At 32.8% G+C, this 24534-nt stretch overlaps 2 protein-coding genes across 2 annotated transcripts; one reads left to right on the forward strand and one right to left on the reverse strand.

Moving 5' to 3' along the window:
• Window positions 1–1563: 1563 nt before the first annotated feature.
• On the reverse strand, window positions 1564–2433 carry LOC120122336. The gene has a single exon (XM_039141476.1). The coding sequence runs from the start codon at window positions 2431–2433 to the stop codon at window positions 1564–1566; it is 870 nt and encodes a 289-aa protein (XP_038997407.1).
• A 19535-nt stretch (window positions 2434–21968) lies between these two features.
• On the forward strand, window positions 21969–23942 carry LOC120122302 (poly [ADP-ribose] polymerase tankyrase-like). The gene is made up of 3 exons (XM_039141456.1): window positions 21969–22150; window positions 23105–23696; window positions 23796–23942. The coding sequence occupies exons 1-2, from the start codon at window positions 22032–22034 to the stop codon at window positions 23685–23687; spliced, it is 702 nt and encodes a 233-aa protein (XP_038997387.1). The 5' UTR covers window positions 21969–22031; the 3' UTR covers window positions 23688–23696; window positions 23796–23942.
• The last annotated feature ends 592 nt before the right edge of the window (window positions 23943–24534 follow it).

The following is a 24534-nucleotide window of genomic DNA, read 5'->3' on the forward strand; positions in this document are numbered from 1 at the left end:
TTCCGAGTATACCTATTCTGATCATTTTCGACGTCCCAAATCCGTTTCCGAAGTATGTTTCGTCAAATTCGAACCCGAAGGCCTCCAAATCGACGGTCAAAGTGGTTGACTTTGACTTTGACCAAGAATTTAAATTTTTGAAAAGACATACTTTATGTTTTTCGACGTCTTGATTCCGATTCGACAATCCGTTTGGCCAAATTCAAACCCGAAATCCTCCAAATTGATAGTCAAACCCTAAAAATGCTTATATACTTAAGAATTTTAGCTTTGAACAATTAAGTAAGATTTGGAGCTGATAAATTATTATTGTTTGAAGGTACAAGAGACTCTCAGGATCGTTCGATAGCTCGACCCAGCTCTTCTAGATCAATTAAACCACGTGTGCCAGTATTCACCCGTAAGACCCGTAAAATTTATGATTTTAGAGATTTATTTATGTTACCCATAAGTAATATAGTGTTATTATAAAATAGGTTCGAAAACTGTAGCAGAGCGTGGTGAAATCAGCAATCAGTAAATCTACTATTTGAACCTATTATCGAGGTGTGTTCCCTAATTATTACTGAACTATTTTATTGGTTTTAATATGAGGTAAACTGAGTTCTTTGGTTACTGTTTTATTGATGCACCAATTTAATGTGATGATTTATGGAATTTGTGTCACGGTGCAATTGAACTTTTGGATTGAATTACAATAGTATAGCTCTGATCAAGCTAATAAACAGAATGGGCCTAATATGACTCTTGGGGCCCCAAGATACATTAGGTTGGCTTCCCTTGCTGTGTGCTTAGGGTAAGCTATATGGACTTGGACTTACGGGCCTAAGGATACAAGCTCTAAAGCTTATCCTTAGGTTGGCTTTCTTTTTGCTGTGTGCTTAAAGTAAGCTATATGGAAAATAGTTTTGGGAACTACTGATAGTGTACAAGAAAAGGGTTTAAACTATGATTTTCAAAAGTTAAACTCTTTTATGAATTTATGAGATTTACTAAACTATGATTTGTTTAATGTACCTATTGTGATTTTAAGGTAATATTGGGACACACTGAGCCTAGCTCACCTTTCGAAAATGTTTTTTTCCCTTTCAGATATTGTTGGTTAGATATCTCGGTTCGAGCACTTGGAGGATCAACATATCTCTTGAAGTATATCTGATTGTAATGTTTTATCTTGCAAGTTGACTTTATTTTGGTGACATGGATCTTATTTTAAAGTATTGTATTTTATGATGATGACACTTTTGCTATTAGTGTTTGGTTTATCATGATTTTGATTTTGAAGACCTGTTTTAAATTAATTTATTACTTATTGGTATTATATTTACAAGTTGGGTTTTGATAGTATAATTTATTTCATGATATTTATAATGTGATTTTACATTGATTGAATAACGGTTTCAGAAAATATCTTTATGAATCATGTATGTGATCCACTAGACTTAGTCGAAACGCATAGGCCGAGTCTAGGGGTTACATTTACCCACTCTTTGATCAAGATATGATTTGTAGGGTGAAAAGTTGTTTTTTTTACTTTCAACCCTTTCACATTGTTTTCTTTTCTTATCCTTCCAGCTTCTTCTCATCCTTTTGGGAATTTAGTCTCGTGCATTTTTTCCCCATGCTTGGTTCTTTTATGGTTATAGCTGTGTGGTTTCCGTTCCATGCTGTGGTTATATGTTCCACTGTTTCCATGTTCTGTCCTTCTATCATTTGGATTACTTCTATTGCGTTTTTTATACTGTCCGATTCGTGCATTTTCTTTGCTTGTTTTGGTACCATGTTATTCATGTTGAGATTTGTTCCCCTTGTTTGATGATCTGGTGAGTTCCTTTTTGTTGTTTCTCTATTTACTGGTTTGTTTTTGTTCTCATTATCTTCTTTATCATCTGTCCCTGTTTTTATTTCAGCCATGTGACCATTCTCATCTTCGCTCAATATAGTGAAACGAGAGCCCTCTATACCAGCCTTTTGTTTCATATTGTCTTTCTCAGTCTTTTGTGTCGTCGTTGTTTTCCTTCGACGATTTTCCACCACCATCCATGGTCCAAACAGTGTTTCTTCTGATGTTGTTGCAAGGTTGTGGTTGTTTTTGTTCCTTTCGTTAAGCTCTTCCTCGCGTTTAGATTCTATATGTACTTGATATGCTGCACATTGCTCTCTTGTATGCCCATAAACCCCACAATGGAAGCAAATCTGTTGTGATCTCTCGTATTCTAATTTTTGTGTGAATCCATCTATTCCAATACAAGGAATTAGTGGTTGGTTTAGATCTACTAAAACTGTAATTCTTGCAAACTTACCTCTTTCCCCCGCCTGAGTGTTATAATCTACTTTAATTACTTGTCCGACTACTGAAGCAATTAGTCGAAAAAGTGCTTTTGTGTAGTATCTATAAGGTAGTCCTGGTAGCCTGATCCATATATTGTCCATGGCCCTTCTGTTAATACCTTTGTATAGTCATCTTCATCTGCAAATTTGACTAAGAAATAGTTTGTTTTCTAGGTCGATGAGTTGTATTTCTCCAATTGGTTTCCATAGTGCTTGGATCTGATTTAGCAGTGCTTTGTATCCTATCATCCGTCCTAACAGCCGAACGATGATGAAATTCCTCATGTTTTTATCAATTTGATCATGAACTTTTTCCGAGAATCTAATTGTTGGGAAAACACCCGATTTGTCGATAACGTAGTCCTCCAATACTACAATTTCATCATCGTTAATACCACATCTTGTATTTAGCGGTTTCCTTGCTCTAGATGTGTTGACTACCATGCTTGCGTAAGTTGCCTTTCCTCTTATCTCTGTTTCTTTTTGTTTTGCGCTTTCAATTTCTTCTACTTCATTCATGTCGGATGCTTCGGTCATATCTCTCTCTCTGATATATTATCGGTCTCCATCTCTTCTGTTTCTGTAGCACTATCGTTGATTTTTCCATCCTTTGTGTTCTTGGTTTTCTTTGGACTTCCTTGTTCTTTTAGATTCACCTGATATCCGGTTCTTTCTAAAGCTGGTTGTAAATTGATCTCTGTCTTCTCCTCCGGCGGTCTTCCCCCAAAGGTTCCGAATAGGTTTTGTTTTTCGATAAGGTTTCCTTGCGAGGACGAGGGAATTTTCCCAATCATGTTGTCTTCTAGATTAGTCATAATTGGACCATTAAATTTAATGACTCAATGATATGGATAAATCTTTTTGTCACTGTGATGATGCAGATAAAATGTCGTCATTTTGACAAGACCTTAAATGCCTAAAACTAGGGGTGAGTAAAACTCGACTCGGCTAAAAAAATCATTTTTTTCAATTTTGAGTTATTTGAGTCAACTCAATTTATTAATTCGGTTTTTGAGTTGAAATTTTGAGTTACTCAAAAAACTTAAAATTTGACTAACTATTTTGATAGTTTTACGATTTAGTCCCTAATTTCCTTATTCTTTCAATTCATCCTTCATTTTAAGTGTATTGTTTACTAAATTTGAACCACATGCTCCTAAACCATCGTAGAATACTTATGTGCTTTTAATTCCTCTTTTTTATAACATTTTTTTCAATTTAGTCCCTCAACTTTTTATGATTTCTTTATTTCTTCAATTCATCCTTCATTTTAAGTCTTTTTTTATCAAATTTGAATCACATGCTCCTATACCACTATAGAATACTTATGTAACTTCAATTCTTATTTTTTACTAAAATATACTCTCTTTTTTATTTAGTCCCTTAACTTTGCATTTCACTCAATTTGATCTTTTGATTGCAATTGTTTTCAAATTATTTCTTTCCGTCAATTCCTTAACTCTTTTATACTCTCATCAATACTTTACTCTCAAAATATCTTTTTAAAAATATAATATTGTAAATATATTTTATAATTTTAGATTGTATTTGATATATTAAATAACATTATATTGTTTAAAGAATATGAAGAAATAATATATACATATATATATCTTATATAGTTAGAGAAAATCAAAAAATTAGAATCAATCCTTACCATAATAATATAAATAATTATAATAAAATTTGTATAGAAACTCGAATAACTTGACTCAAATTTCTTGAACTGAACTCAACTTGAAAAAAATTTCAAGTTAAGTTCAATTCACAAAATATGACTCGTCAACTTGAATAACTCAAAAAATTTTGACTCGACTCGATCGAATGCTCACCCCTACCCAAAATAATGTCCTTTTAAGCATTGAACTTTAAGCGTGTATCGATTTTACCATTAACGTTTTTAAAAAAAATAGTTTTTAACACTGAATTTTTTCCGATCATCACTGGAAACTAATCGTTGCCTATCATTGGTCGTCATTCATGGCAAGATATTAAAATGCTCACATTTCACTCCTCTTTTTCCTCATCAGATTGATTTTCTACAAAACCCGATCAAAATCGACAAAAAACAATCTAAAGATTCGACGTGCTAATACTCTAATCTCCTCATATGTGTAACACCCTAATCACAAATACAAAATGTCCAAAGACCAGAATGCTACTTTCAGGTCACCAGAGTACCCAATTATTTATTATTATTATTTTAAACATTAACAATATTTCATATATGAGAAAATATTATCAAATAGTTATACTAAAAAGTAATAAAAGTAGTTATAAAAAATACGTTGAGCTCCAATATAAGTGTATATCAAAATAATAAAATATCCAAAACAATAAATGAGTTATAGAGCCAAAGTATAAGCCAGGCCTTATAAATACAATCCCCACTAACATATAAGTTATTGTACTCTATGATTGAGATATTTGAAGTCCTTCGTCGATGATGCTCATTGGGCTCGAACAAAAGTATACTGATATGAAAATAGAAATAATTTGAACACTAGCTTTTCAAGCTCAATGGTACAAAACTAATCAACCATACTTCAAATAATTCACAAATATGAACATGCAAATCGAATATACACATAGAATCATGATATGAGTATCGAACATTCTAATCATTATTAGGGTGCTTATCGAGCGAGCCGATCTCGAGTTGAGCAGTGCTCGACTCGTGCTCATTAAAAAAATTGTTGCTCGATTTGATTCGTTTCTCATTAAGCTCGTTAAAATTTTGCTCGACTCGTGCTCGTTAAAAAAATTGGTTGCTCGACTCGCTGTTTGTTAAGCTCATTGCTCGTTAAGCTCAATGCTCATTGCTCGTTAAGCTCACCGAAATTTTTACCTTATTTTATTTACTATACGTAAAATCTACTAATACTATAAAAGCTTAATATAAATATATATTAATAAATTTAACCAAAAAATTATCAAAAGAGTTTATGAAACAATTTCAAAATCTAAATTCCAAAGTAACAATCCACAAATACATTAAAATAATAAATAGGGTTTGATGTTTGAGTGTAGTAAAATATTAATTAATAAATTAGTATTTTTTATTGTTTATTAGAAAATTAATAGATTAATAATTTTTCATCTTTTTTATTATCAATTGGTAAATTAGTAATTTTTTTGAATGAAATAAAATTTTAAGATAAACTACTAAAAAATTATATAAACAAATTAACAAGTTGCTCGCGAACTTATCGAGTCGAGTTAGACTTTACTCGACTCAACTCGTTAAGGTCTCGAGTTGAGTCAACCTTAATCGAGTTTTTACCGAGTCAAATTCGAATTACTCACGAGTTGCTCAACTCATTAATCACCCATAATCATGAGTCATCATAATCAACATGATCAAATCACTTGTATATAAAACTTGTTAAATTTGTTAGATTGTACACGTGCTTAAATAATCAAGTACCTAGATAGTATCTTGTTACTCATGGCCGCTAGTCAAATAATATCAGATATCTGTAGTGTTATATCTAGCATCACACATGACTATTAGTAAAAAATTCTCAAATGTTCGTAGTGTTATCTCATGCGTCACACATGATCTCAAACAACTAATTACAAATATAAAACAATGTAATTCAAAAATTTATGTTTTTTTAAAACTTGATATATATCTTAGTCATTTAGATTTTATAAAATCTTTTTAAAGACTTACAAACTTATAATCTTTTAGAAAGGATTTTTAACCTTTAATAAATTATAAAATATAATTAAAATATAAATTATTAAAATACTAATTAAAAATGCGATGTCAGAATTTGTTATGTATGAGTTTGTAAGAAATTATAGTTAGATGATCAAAAGAAAAATAAAGTGATAGGTGGGTAGCTAAATAAATAGTTTACCCTAAAAATTATGCAACCTAAAAAAAACATAATTCGGATACTTATCTTGCAATTAAGCCTTTTTCTTAAGGTTTAAATGCACCATTGCCCCTAAACTATACCATTTATACCGAGTTGCTCTTTAAAATATTTTTCAGAATGTTTTGCCCCCTAAAGTTTAATTCATTACCTCATTTGTCTTAAATCGGTATTTCCGTTAAAAAATACACAGGTAAATTATATATTTAATTACTCAACTATTCATATAATTCTATTTTGATCACCTAACTATTTATTTTTTAAAAATCGAAGCATGTCCATGGGAAGTCAATCCGGTGCAGTTGGGATGTCGACCCATGCAACCTGTTTCCCTAATTATCGTATAAAGAAACATGAATTAACCCTAAAATGTTGTTTGAATTGATATCCAAAATCCTGAAAGAGTAGATAGCAGTGGACCATAGCAATAATTAAAAGCTAAACCAAACTCCTTCAATGAACTCATATTCTGGAATATTTCAACGGGGATTTTATCTGTAAAATTGTTGCTAGACACATTGAATGATTCCAAAGAACTGCAAGAACCAAAGCTACTAGGAATCAACCCAGAGAGATTATTATAAGAGAGATCGAGTTCAACAAGATTTGAACAAGCTTGAGTGAGATACAAAGGAATCTCCCCTTAAAAATTGTTTTCAGCTAAAAAAATATACTGCCAATTAGAAGTTGGCAAAGCTGAAATCTGACTGAAATTTTTGATTGCTCGATAGATTCAAGAAATTAATGTTCATACATGAAGAAATTGCCCTAGTTATATCGCCAAAGAAATTGTTGCAGAAGATATCAATATGTTCCAAGACCGAGAAGCCTCCGAATGAAGGAATCCCAACTGAAAAATTGTTCGATGAAAGATCCAAAAACTAAAATTTTTTGCAGTTCGAAACGTTTTGCTTTACCATCAATCTTGTTTCCTTTCAAGTCCAATAGCTCTAACTCGTCGCACCCAGTGTGGAGAATTCAAGGAACCACGTTGTTACACCCCCATTTCAAATTATAAATTATAAAATTAATTTAGTTAATTTATGGACTAAATTGCAAGTTTTAGAAGTTTGCAGCTCGATTTTGAATTTGTGGGAAATTTAGAGACTTAACCCTGAATTTTCCGCTTTTTGATCGGTAGAGAAAAAAATAAAATATGAAAGTGTGGCTAAGGGGTTTCAAACCCTTGTTTATCAGTATGGCCGGCTATCACCCTATCGTTTAGATTAAGTCACTATTTGTGACATCTTTAATTAAATATAATATTTATTGTTTAAGTTTCGGGTTATAACACCAAAAAACCCATCCCCCATTACCAAAACCAATTACCACCACCCTTGTTCGACTCGCGATCGATGTAAAACTGAACCGGGTAAAATTGAGTCAACACGACCAATCAACCCGATTGAGTCAATTTAAATAAAGTCAACTCATTGACTTTGACTGACCGTTGGCTTTGACCAGAGTTGACTTTGACTTTGACTTTGACTGGTGTTGAATTTGACCAAAAAGTCAAATTTTCTAAAATGTAATATTTTATGTTTTTCGATGTCATGAGTTCGAATCCGAAGTCTATTTTGTCAAATTTGAACCCAAAAGCCTCTGAATTAACCATCAAACCCGAACATGCATATAGACTTAAGTATTTTATTTTAAGAATAATTAAATTAAGGTTATTGACTGATCTAAGATATTATTATTTGAAGATACACGAGAATCTATCGATCGCTCGATAGCTCGACCCATGTAACACCCCCAACCCGGATCCGAGTCCGAGATGCCACATTTACTTTTCAAAACTTATACTTGTATACCAACATGAAAATTTTCCACTTTTATTCAATAAAGGTTCATATTATTACAAATAAAATATCTTCAAAACTGATCAGAACATATATAATTTAAAACATTAATTACATGCCAACTACTTTCAAATAATAAAATACATATGATTCAAAACTCTTGTCTGATCTGATTATAGTAAAGGAGAGCTGACCTGTCTTGCTCCTCTTCGATCCATAATCTCCTTGAATCTTACGTGTGACACATTCACACGCTAAGTCTTTGACTTAGTGAGGCATATAAAACGTATAAGGTAACTATAACTCTTAACAATGAATGCATGCTACATACTATCAAATCAGATAACCTCATATACACATTCATGTAATAAAAATATATATACATACACATATATCATCATCATATAGTATTGTATATTGTTTCATGTTCATATAATCATTTATATTTATCTCATATTTACATATGCTTCTATTTATCATATAACCTATAGACTATTGTTACATATTATCATAACTTATCATACTTAATTCCTACGATATTCTCATATCACTTCGTTTCCTAGATCTCTGTATTGTGTTTTATATCCCCTAATAATTTAATAAGTTTTAGATCACCATTTCATTAAAACATATAGACTTTCCTATACGACTTATTTCTGCACATGTTTCCTATTTGATGTACTAATTATTTATTTCCAATATTTTATCTCAATTCTCATTTACTAATATAATTCCATTATACTAGTTCACCTACAAAGTATATTCTCACCGTACGATCATAATTATTCTATTCATATAATCCTATAGTCCACCACTTTATTACATATACATATATTTTGTGGAGTTCACATTATTTCTCATGTAATTACTTGTAACATATCATATAAGTTCATTTTTATTCTCTTATATTCAAATATATTATACAAACATATTTCACATAGAAACGATAACATATGCAACACATGCAACCACAGATAACAATCACCTCAAATTATTTATATTATATCTTTATTAGCCCATGTACATCTATGAGAACTTAAGGTATGCGAGTACTTTGAGGTTGTGCACATATGTTGTCACTACAGCTTGTATAAGGGTCCACTGAGTGGCATGTGAAATATGTCCCGAAGGACCTATGAATATGTCCCGAAGGACCTATGTCTATATCCCAAAGGATCTATGTAACCCTCGACTCTTGGCATGCCAACTATACTTATAGCTCTCATATCACATAATATGGGCATTCTCTTTCATATCATTTCCCATATTCATATAGACATACGGTTCACTTTCATATATCACATATACTTTTTTATTTCTATCTCATGGTTCTTTCACATAGCTCATTATCACATTTTCATATCATACATCTTATAATATATTATTATATCATCACTTGTTTCCTTTATACCCATTCACAATCACACTTACATGTACTCACACATATCATTTAACATATGCAATAATCAATAACACACATATATCATGTCAAACATATACTCATATTAATGAATTCATGCATTCTACTATAGGAAATAGACTTGTCACAAGTCTTCTTTCCATTACACTTCATATAACTAATATGCACTCACCTGGCCTCACTAGTCAATACTGATCTCATATTTCTTCTCGATGACTATTATGTATCAACTTGTCCGGACTTTTCTCTCGATTGATGTCTACACAATCATATATATACATATCAACATTCTAAATACTATAATTCGATCCTTAATTTATTAAGCTAGAAGAAAAAGTTAATCTAAATTTTCTCTTGCAATGGTATCGGTACCCCCCATAGGGTATCGATACTACCCTATCTATGGTATCGGTATCATGCCTAAGTATCAATACCCATATTGCATTATGTAATTCTCGTTCAAAGAAGGTATCGGTACCCTGGGTACCGATACTATTCTTCCCTGGTAAATATACCCGTTGAATGCCTTTGTTATTTTTACTCTTAAAGTATCGGTACCTGATGAATAAGTACCGATAGCCATAGCCCATATTTTCCTTTTTAAGCCCGAAAATCCATTCATTTAGCTCAAACACTTCATATTTCATCCCCTTTCATTTACTTAACTCACATATTCATGCTTAAACCCATTTATACTCATTTATCACATCTTTAACCTCAAAATCCTATCATCCATATGTAAATCAAGCATTATACCAAATTTTTAACATATTCTAATTCCAATTCTATCACTTCATATCTCTTAATTCAACTATTGACAAGTCAAATTTAGCTTCCAATTCTACTTATCAACTCTTTTCCAAGATTTCATTTAAAAACTCATTCTCTTTAATATATCCTAACTTGTTCATCTTTTTGTTTAAAGCCCCCTAAAGCTTTTTTTAAACTTTCTTATAATCTCTAGAATCAAAATCAACTTAAAAATGAAAGGAAATCTTAACTTGAGACCAACTTACCTTATTCATGGTGCTACGGGAATAAGAAGAAAGCTCGCTCATCTCCAGACTTTTCTTTCATTTTTCCTCTTAATCCCCACGTGTTATATAGGCCAAAAAGGAAAGATAAAAATCTTTCTTGTCAAATGACCATTTTACCCTTCTTTCTTTCCATCTTTACTAATTAATCCTACTCACAACATTTTTAATTTAATCCCTAAACTTTTAACTTATTTCAAAATTAAGCACAAAGTTTCCAAAATTTACATTTTAGTCACTAGCCCTGTATTTGGGATGTTACAAATCTCCCCTCATTTTAAGAAAATTTGTCCTAGAATTTTCACTGCACACATTGATAAAAACATATCTTCTAATGTTCTCATGTTGCTTCCTTTACTTAATCTTTCCTGTCACCGTCAGAAACTTGTCTTTCCTTCCTTTAATTCTTCAACTACCTTTCTTGTTGATACATCCCTCTACTATCACTTATCATGTAGACAATAACATCAATTCTTATTACTGAAAATCATAAATTGATCAAATTCCTTATCAATCTTCAATTGCCTTGCAATAATAACCAAACTTTTTGTTCCATCACTTGACTACCTCATAAACTTCTTTAATACATATAAATAATTCTTTATTTCGCTAAATACATCTATTTGAACAAGAAATATAACCTTGAATCTTAATTATAAATAATTAAGACATACATTTTGCAGAATCAAACAATCTTTCACATCATCTAACGAACCTTTCTTACTTCTAGTCAACTTATAATATATACCTCACGTAACCTTTATCATATCTGATCCTTCAAACATACGAATCCTTATCTCCTTCACTCTTCAAATCTTCTTACCATATAGATCATATCTTTTCTTCCTGTTTCAAAACTCTTTTATACTCATCTTTGATTATCGATCTTTATCGCAACTTCATAACCTTGATATTTAACTTCTTTTACAGAACCTCATTCTTTACCATCTCTTGTACTTGTATTTCCTCCACTTAATTTATCAGATACCAAATTTAAATAATTCCTTAATCTATTAAAATACTTGTTCTACTTCCTTAAATCTCCCTTCAAATTTATAAATTCTCATTTCTTTGACTACATCATATTTACATAATCATAATTCATAACTATATTCAAATCCCACTCTATACTTAATTAGCTTAACTTATTATCATCTTTTAATCCTTTAACTCTAATGCACTTACGATCATATAGTCAGCATCATTACTTCCAATCTAGAGCGTAAACTTTTATCGAACCGTTCATATACATTCTTTCCATTTAAAACTAACCCATTAATAATTTACTTAGTTTATCAAAACCACATTCTTACTCATGCACAAACATTTTCCTTAATTCAACTCAACATTCCAACTTCTTTTGTCTTACAACTGATCAATGACGTACCCATTCTTAAACTCTTCTGAATCATATCTCATCATTTTCCTTCAAATTAGCTGACTACTATTCATTCAACTTATAAAATACACTCTTATCCATACACATCACGATTCTCTTATTTCAAATTCATAAACTATGTCTTCATATTTCCGATAAACTTATTACCGAGATACTTATTATCAAACTTTTCCAAACTAATAACCACATCTCTGAATCTTCTATCATTCTCATGATAACATCTGTTTACTATACATCAACTTATCCACATAATAACTAAACTACTTTATCTAACTTCTCCACTTTAGAACAATGAAGACCCCTTTAACTTTATTCTAACATATTTCCAACATTCCGAAATCAACCCTTGATCCTACAAGACACTTCCTCAGGTGTATGCTCTTCATCCTGTCTGGACAGGGCAGGTGAATTGCTATCACCATCAGGTCTATCACCTCCCACTTCTTTCGAAACTATTATTATCATGCTTTTATTATAACGTATTAATCTAATTCTATTAGCAAGACAATATACTCCTTACACTATCAGATCATAAATTTTTCACTTTGTGTTGGCATGTACATATTTTAAAACTTAATTAACTTCGGTTTAAGGCTAGAATTAGCTAAACCTTAGCTCTGATACCATTAAATGTAACACCCTCAACCCGTATCCGAGTACGAGATGTCACATTGACTTTTTAAAACTTATACTTGTATACCAACATGAAAATTTTCCACTTTTATTCAATAAAGGTTCATGTTATTGCAAATAAAATATCTTCAAAATTGATTAGAGCGTATATAATTTAAAACATTAATTATATGACAAATACTTTCAAATAATAAAATACATATGATTCAAAACTCTTGTCTGATCTGATTATAGTAAAGGAGAGCTGACCTGTCTTGCTCCTCTTCGATCCATAATCTTATTGAATTCTACGTGTGACACATTCACACGCTAAGTCTTTGACTTAGTGAGGCATATAAAACGTATAAGGTAACTATAACTCTTAACAATGAATGCATGCTACATACTATCAAATCATATAACCTCATATACACATTCATGTAATAAATAAATATATATATATATATATATATATATATATATATATATATATATATACATACACATATATCATCATATCATATAGTATTGTATATTGCTTCATGTTCATATAATCATTTATATTTATCTCATATTTACATATGCTTCTATTTATCATATAACCCATAGACTATTGTTACATATTATCATAACTTATCATACTTAATTCATATGATATTCTCATATGACTTCGTTTCCTAGATCTTTGTAATGTGTTTTATATCACCTAATAATTTAATAAGTTTTAGATCACTATTTCATTAAAACATATAAACTTTCCTATACAACTTATTTCTGTACATGTTTCATATTTGATGTACTATTTATTTATCTCCATTATTTTATCTCAATTCTCATTTACTAATATAATTTCATTATACTAGTTTTCCTACAAAGTATATTATCACCGTACGATCATAATTATTCTATTCATATAATCATATAGTCCACCACTTTATTACATATACATATACTTGGGGAGTTTACATCATTTCTCATGTAATTACTTGTAACATATCATATAAGTTTATTTTATTCTCTTATATTCAAATATATCATACAAACATATTTCACATAGAAACGATAACATATGCAACACATGCAACCACATATAACAATCACCTCAAATTATTCATATTATATCTTTATTAGCCCATGTACATCTATGAGAACTTAAGGTATGTGAGTACTTTGAGGTTGTGCACATATGTTGTCACCACATCTCGTATAAGGGTCCACTGAGTGGCATGTGAAAGATATCCCGAAGGACCTATGAATCTGTCCCGAAAGACCTGTGTCTATATCCCGAAGGATCTATGTAACACTCGACTCTTGGCATGCCGACTGTACCTATAGCTCTCATATCACATAATATGGGCATTCTATTTCATATCATTTCCCATATTCATATAAACATATGGTTCACTTTCACATATCACATATACTTTTTTTATTTATATCTCATGGTTCTTTCACATAGCTCATTATCACATTTTCATATCATATATCTTATAATATATTCTTATATCATCACTTGTTTCCTTTATACCCATTCACAATCACACTAACATGTACTCACACATATCATTTAACATATGCAATAATCAATAACACACATGTATCATGTCAAACATATTATCATATTAATGAATTAATGCATTCTACTATAGGAAATATACTTGTCACAAGTCTTCTTTCTGTTACACTTCATATAACTAATATGCACTCACCTGGCCTCACTAGTCAATATTGATCTCATATTTCTTCTCGATGACTATTATGTATCAATTTGTCCGGACTTTGCTCTCGATCGATATCTACACAATCATATATATACATATCATCATTCTAAATACTATGATTCGATCATTAATTTCTTAAGCTAGAAGAAAAAATTAATCCAAATTTTCTCTTGCAATGGTATCAGTACCCCCCATAGGGTATCGATACTACCCTATCTATGGTATCGGTATCATGCCTAAGTATCGATACCCATATTGCATTATGTAATTCTCATTCAAAGAAGGTATCGATATCTTCCTTAAGGTATCGATACCCTGGGTATCGATAATGTTCTTCCCAGGTATTGATACCCTTTGAATGCCTTTGTTATTTTTACTCTTAAAGTATCGGTACCTGATGAATAGGTACCGATACCCATAGCCCAAATTTTCCTTTTTAAGCCTGAAAATCCACTTATTTTAGCTCAAACACTTCATATTTCATCCCCTTTCATTTACTTAGCTCACATACACATGCTTAAACCCATTTATACTCATTTATCACATCTTTAACCTCAAAATCCTATCCTCCATATGTAAATCAAGAATTACACCAAATTTTCAACATGTTATAATTCCAATTCTATCACTTCATATCTCTTAATTCAACTATTGAAAAGTTAAATTTAGCTTCCAATTATACTTATCAACTCTTTTCCAAGATTCCATTTAAAAACTCATTCTCTTTAATCTCTTATAACTTTTTCATCTTTGTGTTTAAAGCCCCCTAAAGCTTTCTTTAAACTTTCTTATCATCTCTAGAATCAAAATCAACTTAAAAATGAAAGGAAATATTAACTTGAGACCAACTTACCTTATTAATGGTGCTACAGGAATAAGAAGAAAGCTCCACTCATCTCCAGACTTTTCTTTCATTTTTCCTCTTAATCCCCACGTGTTATATAGCCTAAAAAGGAAATATAAAAATCTTTCTTGTCAAATGACCATTTTACACTTCTTTATTTCTATATTTAATAATTAATCATACTCACAACATTTCCAATTTAATCCTAAACTTTTAACTTATTTAAAATTGAGTCCAAAATTTACATTTTAATCACTAACCCTGCATTTGGGATGTTATAACCCAGCTCCTCTTTATCCGTTCGACCTCTTGAGCCAGTGATTACTCATATGGTACATAAACCCTAAGAATATTTGAATTAAAGTATTAACCCGATAATAACTCTTTTGCATTATGAATTAGTTTGAGTACTACTGCAAAGCGAGGCGAGGCAGATGATCAATAGACTTGCTGACTTATCCCTTTTTGCGAGGTGTGTTCCCTATGTGCTATATAATTGTTTTATCTACTTTGAAATGTGATTTACTAAAATTAATGATTTATTGAATCTTTTAATAGCTGAATGTTATGATTTATTGATTTACTAATTTACAGGTTAACTGTTTATGAACCATGATTGTTTGATATATGTCATTTGATTTCTTGTTTTCACTGGAAGATATGATTATATCGATTTATGGATCATTGAATTCACTGCTTACTGTGTGAACTGTTTTATTGAGATACTATTTTGGGTAGGATACTGGAGTATGTAGGTTCAACTCTGATCAAGTTGGTAATTCCTTACGGACCTAAGGCGACCTTTGGGTAGGCTTTGAGGTCCCGAGAACTTTCTTGGGTAGGCTCTCAGGCCCCAAGATGCTCTGTTAGGTTGGCTTCTATACCCAATGGGTATAAGGTAAGCCCTTATAGATGCAGTTTTGGGGAACTCCATTTTGGAGTACGGGAGGAGGGTAATTATGAGTTTTAAAATTCAATTTCTCTATGACTTTTACGATACTTTAGTGAAGTACTTCTTGATTATTTTACTCATTATGTTTTTCTTGCACTATTAGAACACATTGAGCTTCATAAATTACCTTTTCAAACCATTTTCCCTTTCAGATACTTTAGGATTGGCAAGTCGAACATGACACTTGGAGGATTGAGATATTTGTACAATATATTTTGTTGCAATATTTTTATCTTTCTAACTACCTTCATTTTCGGTAACATGTGCCTTTAATTAGAAATACTTATTTTTATGACTATAACTGCTTTTGCTACTGATGTTAGATTTACTATGATACAGATTATGATGTATTTTATTTTACTCATTCATTTACGGTTTTATATTTACTCGTTGGCTTTTTATCGTTATAAACTATGTTTTTCCCAAAGATGTTATTTATAATGTAATTTTAAATTATCGAAAAATGTTTTGGAAATTTTTATTGTAATCCGCTAGATTTATCGTAATGCATAGACTGGGTCTAGGGGGTTACACACGTTGTCACCTGAAATCTTGTTGAAAGAAAGATCAAGAACTCGCAAACTCATGGATTCATCATTGGAAAACTCGAGGCTATTGCTTGATAAATTAAAAAGCTTCAAGTTCGAACAAAAACCCTAGTTGGAAATAGATAAAATGAGACCGAGCAAGGTGTTGTCAGACAGATCCAAGGCCTATAACGAGGAGTTGCACTTGGATCCAAAAGGGAAAGAAATTTTGTGAGAAAGGGAAAGCAAGTCTGAAAGTCAAACAAATGTCTCATTTTGTGAGAAATTTGAGGTTTTTTTTATATAAGTATATGATAAAGAAAGAGATGATGAAGAAGATGTTTAGCGTTTGTGCACCTCTATTAGAGAGAAAAATGAAGATTTGAGCTATGGTTTTTTAGAGAGACCGGAGACACACACATTCCATCTTCCGTGTGAAGAGTGCACGATTACACTAGAGGATGTTTCCATACATTTGAGGTTTTTGATAAATGGGGATGTGATTTCTGGGGTGGAGAATGGTAACTGGCATTCATTGTGCGAAGAGTATCTTGAAGGTGCCCCGCCTAATTTTATCGGTTGTCGAATACCGTTAAATTGGTTAGATACAACTTTTAAACATTTGAGTCGTGACACCTCCGAGGAACAGGTTAAAATGTATTCACATGCTTGCATATTAAAACTCATAGGAGGGATCTTGATGTCCGACAAATCGTGCAACCAAGTTCATTGTATGTGGTTACGTCACCTTATATATTTTGACGTTGTTGGCACACTCAGTTGGGGCTATTTGGTTTTGGCATTTCTGTAAAAGTAAATGTGTCAAGCAACTGATTATCGAAAAAATGCTATCATATGATGTCTCATTCTTCTCCAGACTTGGGCGTGGTATCGCATGCTTTTTTATGTCCGGTCGTGAAAAACTCGTTGGTCTTTCCACTATTCTTGAGGTAATTTCACTACTGAATTCGTATATAAATAATTTTGTTGAGTATATAATGAATTTTTTTCATTGAATAGGTGGTCAAGTGCAAGAAAAGATCATTGGGATTTACCAAATGAATTGGAAGAAATTTGGCTACTCATTGATCAAAAGGTTGGTACAGATGTATGTATTTAAATTTTATTATTTACTTTTAATTATCATTATATAATTAAAATATTATTTTGATAAGAATTATATATATTTGTTTTAGTTTCAATGGCTCCTTATTCTACTAAAGAAATGAGGATTTGCATCCCACGTCACTTGAGAGTCTCATTAGATGTTTGGATAGTGGTGGTCCCTTTGATATGTTATGCTATTATCGAGTGACATCCTATTGATCGAGTGCTCTGCCAATTTTGTTTCGTACAATCTATTTCGGGAGCATATAAGAATCTCGACGATATGCATATTATCGATAGACGGGACAAAAAAGAAGTTGTCTAGCTGCTGAAACATATCGAGTGGGTAATGATATGGGAGGATTGACGTGAACGTATTCCCCATACGAAACCCATTTATCTGAATCATTATTGGGTTGTGGATGATTATTATGAGTGGTTTAACACGAACGGGAAACCGTTCCTAGTTTTCGAGGAAGCACAAGGTAGGAACATTCATCAGTGTCGACAAAGACATCTGTCGTCATAGCATCATCGTCCCTTGACTCATGGACGGAGACTAGATGCTTCCGGATCGTCCTCAATTGCAGCACCGGAACCATCACAGTAGCCACTATCTATACCGATGTACATTCTACAGCCGTTTCAGATAGAACCGTAGCCATTTCGAATACCACTGCAGCCAAGTCAGACGCCACCGCTTCCATATCAGATTCCATCGTAGCTATATCATATGCCATTATAGTCAGGTCAGATGCCACCGTCGTAAGGTTTTATGACCCCTCATGGCGGATATTATATTTCCATGCTTGTAGATCCAGCGTGGGGTTTATATGCTGCTTATTTGGTAGGTGAAGGTGGACCACATACAAAGACACCTCCGGCGCAGTTTTCATACTCATCGATGTCGATGTTTTCGCAATTTTCTAAGAACAATGGGATAGTCAGTCATATACCTGTAGGGTCCTTATTCCATGGAGGTGTTACATCATCATCTTTCCCTCATCAACAAAATATAATTGATCCTGATGATGATGATGGTGATGATGAGAGTGAGGAAGAAGAACAAGTTATACGAAAAAATCCTCTTCGACACAGACAACTATCGCCCTATGGAAAACATTCAAAACACATACATCGATAGAGTTGTTTAGTTTGTAATGTTTTTATTTAATTTTTTTGTTTACCATCAATTGTAAAGTTTTTATTTAATTTTGTTTGTTTACTAGCAATTGTAAAGTTTTTATTTTGTTATGGACTTTTTATTTATTTTATTTGTTAATGTTTTTATTATTTAATTGTTCGAATTGTTTCGTCTGCATTTAATATTTATATTTAGTTGTTTTTATTGTTTGAATTGTATTATTTTCTTGTATTTAGTTTGTAATATTTTTATTTAATTTTCACTTGAGTAGCCCATTACTCGACGATGCTCAAATGACATTAATTGAAAGTAAATGAAAATTAAATAACACAAACTTAGATTTCATAAACAACTATTACATCATCACAACATCAACGGTTACTTGATGAAAAAAGAGATTAACTTTTTTCTTGAGCATCAAATGTTTCAGGTAATAGTTTGTAACCTGAGCATCGAATGTAAAACTTACTGTTAAGTTTCCATACAAAATGAAAATAATTGAGAAATAAAATTAGGTATTTTTACATAACCATGCGCACAAGTAATTTGCATTCATCATTCTTCTTGAACTTTCCATGATAGTTAGCAGCAATGTGTCAGATACAGTACCGATGTTGGACATAGGGCGGTTGCCACATTAGACCCAAAGACTCCATTGCTTCTTTGATCCTAGCTACGCGATCTGAATTGACACAAACTTTTTCCCTTGTGGCAATATGTAAACATAAGTTTCTGAGGAAAAAAACCCAAGATTATGTATTTTCTCCTTCAATAAGGGCAAAAGCAACTGGAAGAATGTTGTAATTACCATATTGGATAACTGCCAATAATAAAACTTGCTTGTATTTTCCATACAAGAATATCCCATCAATTTGGACCACGAGCTTGCAGTATTTCACAACATTAATACACTATGGGTAAGTCCAAAAAATCCGGTAGAATTGGCATCGATCACGAAGCACTCGATCATTGTGGTATGCATGGCAAGTTTAGAAGTCGATAATTGTCCCAGGATTCAATCTGTGCACTACCCTAAACTAACTTGATAGTTCGTTGTAGGATGCATCCCACTCGCCATGAAGTTTTTTAATGGAATTATGATTTGCCTTCCATGCTTTCCTGTATGAGACGTTGTACCCATATTACGATTGTATAGATGAAATCAACACCACAATAGCTATATGGGAGTTTGCTTTGACCATGGGCATGATGACTTGGCAGATAATGTCAGAATCCAAGTTGGGATGATCATGGTTGATCCCTTCAACACATCATATGTGAGGACCGTTGTATATTGTTAGTTCCCATATATTAGTTTTCCTCTTCCTCTTCGATTCACGAACTATCCAGTTGCATCCGTTATCACATTGGACACATTGGCAGACATATTTTTCGGTGATAGAACGATCGAATTTGGAATGAGCAGAATTATGAATGTTGTAATTCATAATTACCATCATCACTTCTTCTTTGAATGGAAACTCCATTCCTTTATATAACTCACTATCATTGACTGATTAGTTAAATCCGTAGTCACAAACATTAGGCATATCTGTAAATTCTGACCCGTACATTGCACCATAGTAAGTTTCATTCATGTGTGTTGGAGGTTCAGTGTGTACCATATTTGTGAGAACTTCATCATCATCATCATCACCAGAGTCCATGTTGAACTGCAGTGATTCTGGCTAAACGAATAGTCCAGTCTCATCACATCTGCACTTGGCTCACGAAGAGGTTCTTCTGATGAAGATGAGGGTTCCTCCACGATGCCGACATTTAGGTCGAACAAGCTGGTAGTTGAATGTATTCCCCTTGAACTTGAAGGCATCTCGACATTGAGGTCGAAGAAGCTCGCAATTGAATGCCTCCCCTTGGAACTTGAAGGCATCGTGTCAAATGGGTACTGCACAGATTGCTACGTTAAGGGCATCTCCATATTCAGGTCAAAGAAATTGGCAGATGAATGTCTTCCCCTTGAACTGGAAGTGATGTTTCCATACAAATTGTTTGTGGAGCCACCTCGGTACATATCGTAAGAAATTGCTGATGAATGTCTCCCCTTTGAACTTGATGGGATGGCACCATGATGTGGATTTCCCATTAACGAGTTAAAATCATTACACATTACTTGAGTTAAAATCATTACATATTACTTGAGTTGGGCTGTCAAGTTGATCAACTTGATGAGCCAGCCATCAACATCATCATTATTGGAGAGTTTGAACGCTGTATAAGTTAACGAAGATACTACAGTTGAAAATCTGTACTGAAGTAAGGACATTCTTCTAGTACTTCTAACATGAATCTTCCTTGAAATTTTAGTTATTAGCTCCTCAAGAGTGATGTTTCTTTTGAAGAATATTCTGACAGAATGATTTGATGCGAAGACGATGCCAGTTTCATCTTCCCAAATTTCTCCATCATAGTAAACAATAGTTGAAATACGGGTCATTTTGAGACTTTGAAAGATCGAGAGTCTTATACATGAAATACTCCTAATTAAATAAATAGTATATGAATTAAAATATAAACTAATCCAATTTTTTTTTTAAATTTCACAATAATTTAAATAACATAATTTCATATTATTACCGTATCGGCAAAATGTCTCAAGGTATGATCTTGCTTTCCAATTTTACAACCGTAAAAAAATATAAAATAATTAGTACAATAAAAATTTTTCAAATAATTAAATATAATATAATCAAAAATAATTTTACCTTATAAAAACAATAACAAAATATACTTAGTTTGATAGAAGGAACTGATAGAAATGAAAATAATCAAGTAATTTTGGTATGGTGATGTTTTCATTCAGAGGGATGCTATTTATAGAGGAGGGGGAGCATTTAAAAGTTGAGTTTTTAGGCTTGGGTAATAATGAATTATCAATAATTCAACGTGTATAATGTATGATTTGCGCCTTTTGTACGTGTCAGAACCCTACGAAAGCACGAATGGTAATTCGCGTCTTCCCCTTACGTGGCACCAATTCGAACAGAACTTCGCGAAAGTGCGGATGACGATCCGCGCTTTATTATCATTGTGTTAAAAAGGGTGTTAATTCAATAATATTTAAAAAAAAGTGTCTGACAGGTAATTATTGTGCAAGGGTGATATTTCTATAAAAACACCAAACATTAGAGTATGTGAGTTCACGCGCTGTCGTAACTATCGATCATCGTTTAGAATAGAACGAAAGGGAAAGAGTGGAGGATCGGCTGAATCAAAAGAAAATAAAAAGGAAGAGAATGAGCGGCGGCGGAGATATACACGCAGCGGCAAGGTCAGGTGATCTTTCAAAACTTCAATCAATTCTGGCGTCTAATCCGTTGGCCGTAAACTCCAGAGATAAGCACTCCAGAACTCCGTATCCTATTCTAATTCTATTCCTATCCTTTCCTTCTTCATTGATATTTTGGAACATTTCGTGTTAATTTAGCAGTATTTGGTATTAAATTTTGTCTTATTTTGCAAATCTGTACTCACATGATTCCATTAACTCATTCCTTTTATCCATCTGCCTCTTTTTGTTTTACCCAACGAATTGAAGATTGAGAAGCGAATTTATCATTATTAAAAAATTCGTAGTTATCTGCACTTGAGGTTTGATCTTTTAGACCATTATTTCAGATTTCATGGTGTCTTTGAGGAGGGAAGAGGGGAAGGGGCAAATTTAGCCTTCGTTCTTAGGGTTTTTTTTATTTGCGAGTAATCAGATTTTTCTGGCAACTGAATGAAATAGCATTCTCAAATTAGTAACACAGATTGGCCTGGATTCAACCCTGAATCCATGCTTGTGCTAAAATTTCTCTTTCCTTTAATCATTTTCGTACTGATTAGAGGATTACCTATAGTGGTCTAGTTTTGCTACCATGATTGTATTTAAGAAGTGCCTCCAACTTTTGCGTATTTTTTCTTTTAGTTCCTAAAATGCAAGGTCATGGGGGCTTAATCCGGTGCAACTGTAGGGACTATTCTAGTTTGAACAAATTATACTTGTTGCTTATCCTGAAATTTAGATGTTGGAAGTGTTCTATATGATGCATAGCCTTATTAGCTACCCATTTCAACAAAGAAAGAGATCCTTATTTTGGAATAGTAACATGCTCGAACTATGCACATCACTGCATCGTGCCGCCTTTTTCTTGCTTGTTCTTATTGTATATATTTATTGTTGGCATCTACTTAAAACCGTTTCCCTGGTAAATATCATCAGTGACCGGATCCTATTGTTTAACCTTGTGTTCTACTATAATTTTCTGCATGATAGCATACTGGTTTTTGATTTGATTCCTTGACATTGGTAACCCCTGTAATATAGACTACATTTAGCAGCATGGGCTGGGCAAGCACAGGTTGTGAGTTATCTCTGCAAGCATAAAGTTGATGTCGGTGCTGCTGCCATGGATGACATGGGTGCGATTCATTTTGCAGCCCAGAAAGGGCATCTAGAGATTGTCCGAACTCTGCTCTCGGAAGGAGTTTCGGCCAAAGCCACTAATCGCAAGGGATTTACTCCACTTCACTATGCTGCACAAGGGTCGCATCTAGAAGTAATCAAAGTCTTATTAAAGAAAGGTGCAAGTCTTAGTGCCAAAACAAAAGCCGGGAAAACCCTACTTGATCTTGCAGCAAGTGAAGAAATTTGCTCGTTTTTGAAAGAATGTGAACAATCTCCTATGGTTGAGCAACCTGATTCTTCAAGGCCACCATTGCTGGATAAACCTGAAAAATCTGCTGATGAAGCTACCACAGCCGAGCAAGATGGGCAAGAGGATGAGAGTTTAAAAAGGAAAAGTGATGACAATAACCCGGAAGACTTATCGGAACCTAAGAAACCAAGAGTTGTTCTTAATCACCTCCTTGGCGAAGATGACACTCAAGAAGACGATGAAACCTCTTGAGGACACTAGAGCAGAATAAAGGCCATCCTCGAGCATTGCTTCAAACAAAATTTGTTACAAGATGGTGAATCAATCAATAAATGCCAACAGTAGAAGCAGCAGAGCCTTATGATTAGTTTTAGATTAGTTTTTGCCATTTGTGTGGAACCATGCGAGTTTCATCTTTCAATGATCAGTAATGTAGTGCTGGAGATTGCCATTTTGTTAAAGTGGATTGCAATATGATAGCAGATGCACTTATGCAGTTATACTGAACAGAGAGTGGATAACAATGTTATATCTATTTTGGTATGGGGTACTGGAGTATGCCCTTGTTTTTTGTTTAAAACTTTGGTTTGCCAAGTAAGATAATTTGTTTAATTTTAAGAGATCTTTATCAGTCTCAAATTAATTAAACTGGTGTCTAAACAAGTTCGATTTTTAATCTTCATATATAGGATGGACATTTTATCCGGACTCGATGAGACCCTACTCAGTCAGATTGACATTTTATTTTAAAACTTTAAGTTTAGGGTTAATTACTTCAAATACCACTCATCTTTGAAATCGGGTTCGAATATGTCACTGACGTTTTAATTTTTTCAATTTTATTACTGACGTTTATTTCACTGCAATTATGTCACCCCACCGTTAATGGCTTAACGGCACGATCACATGCTATCTTCGTGCCGTGGAGTTGCTGACGTGACTCCTTCACCAAAACAACGTCATTTTGATGCAACTATTTTGATGCTAAAAAACCTCAAAATGACCGTCGTTTTGTTAGAATCATTTAATGAAAAATTACTTTATGTGGGATTCAAACCTGTATCCTTTGGATAAATACTAAACATCCAACCGTAAAGCT

This window comes from Hibiscus syriacus, unplaced genomic scaffold (assembly GCF_006381635.1).
Source record: "Hibiscus syriacus cultivar Baekdansim isolate YM2019G1 unplaced genomic scaffold, ASM638163v2 tig00110386_pilon, whole genome shotgun sequence".
Lineage (NCBI taxonomy): Eukaryota > Viridiplantae > Streptophyta > Magnoliopsida > Malvales > Malvaceae > Hibiscus > Hibiscus syriacus.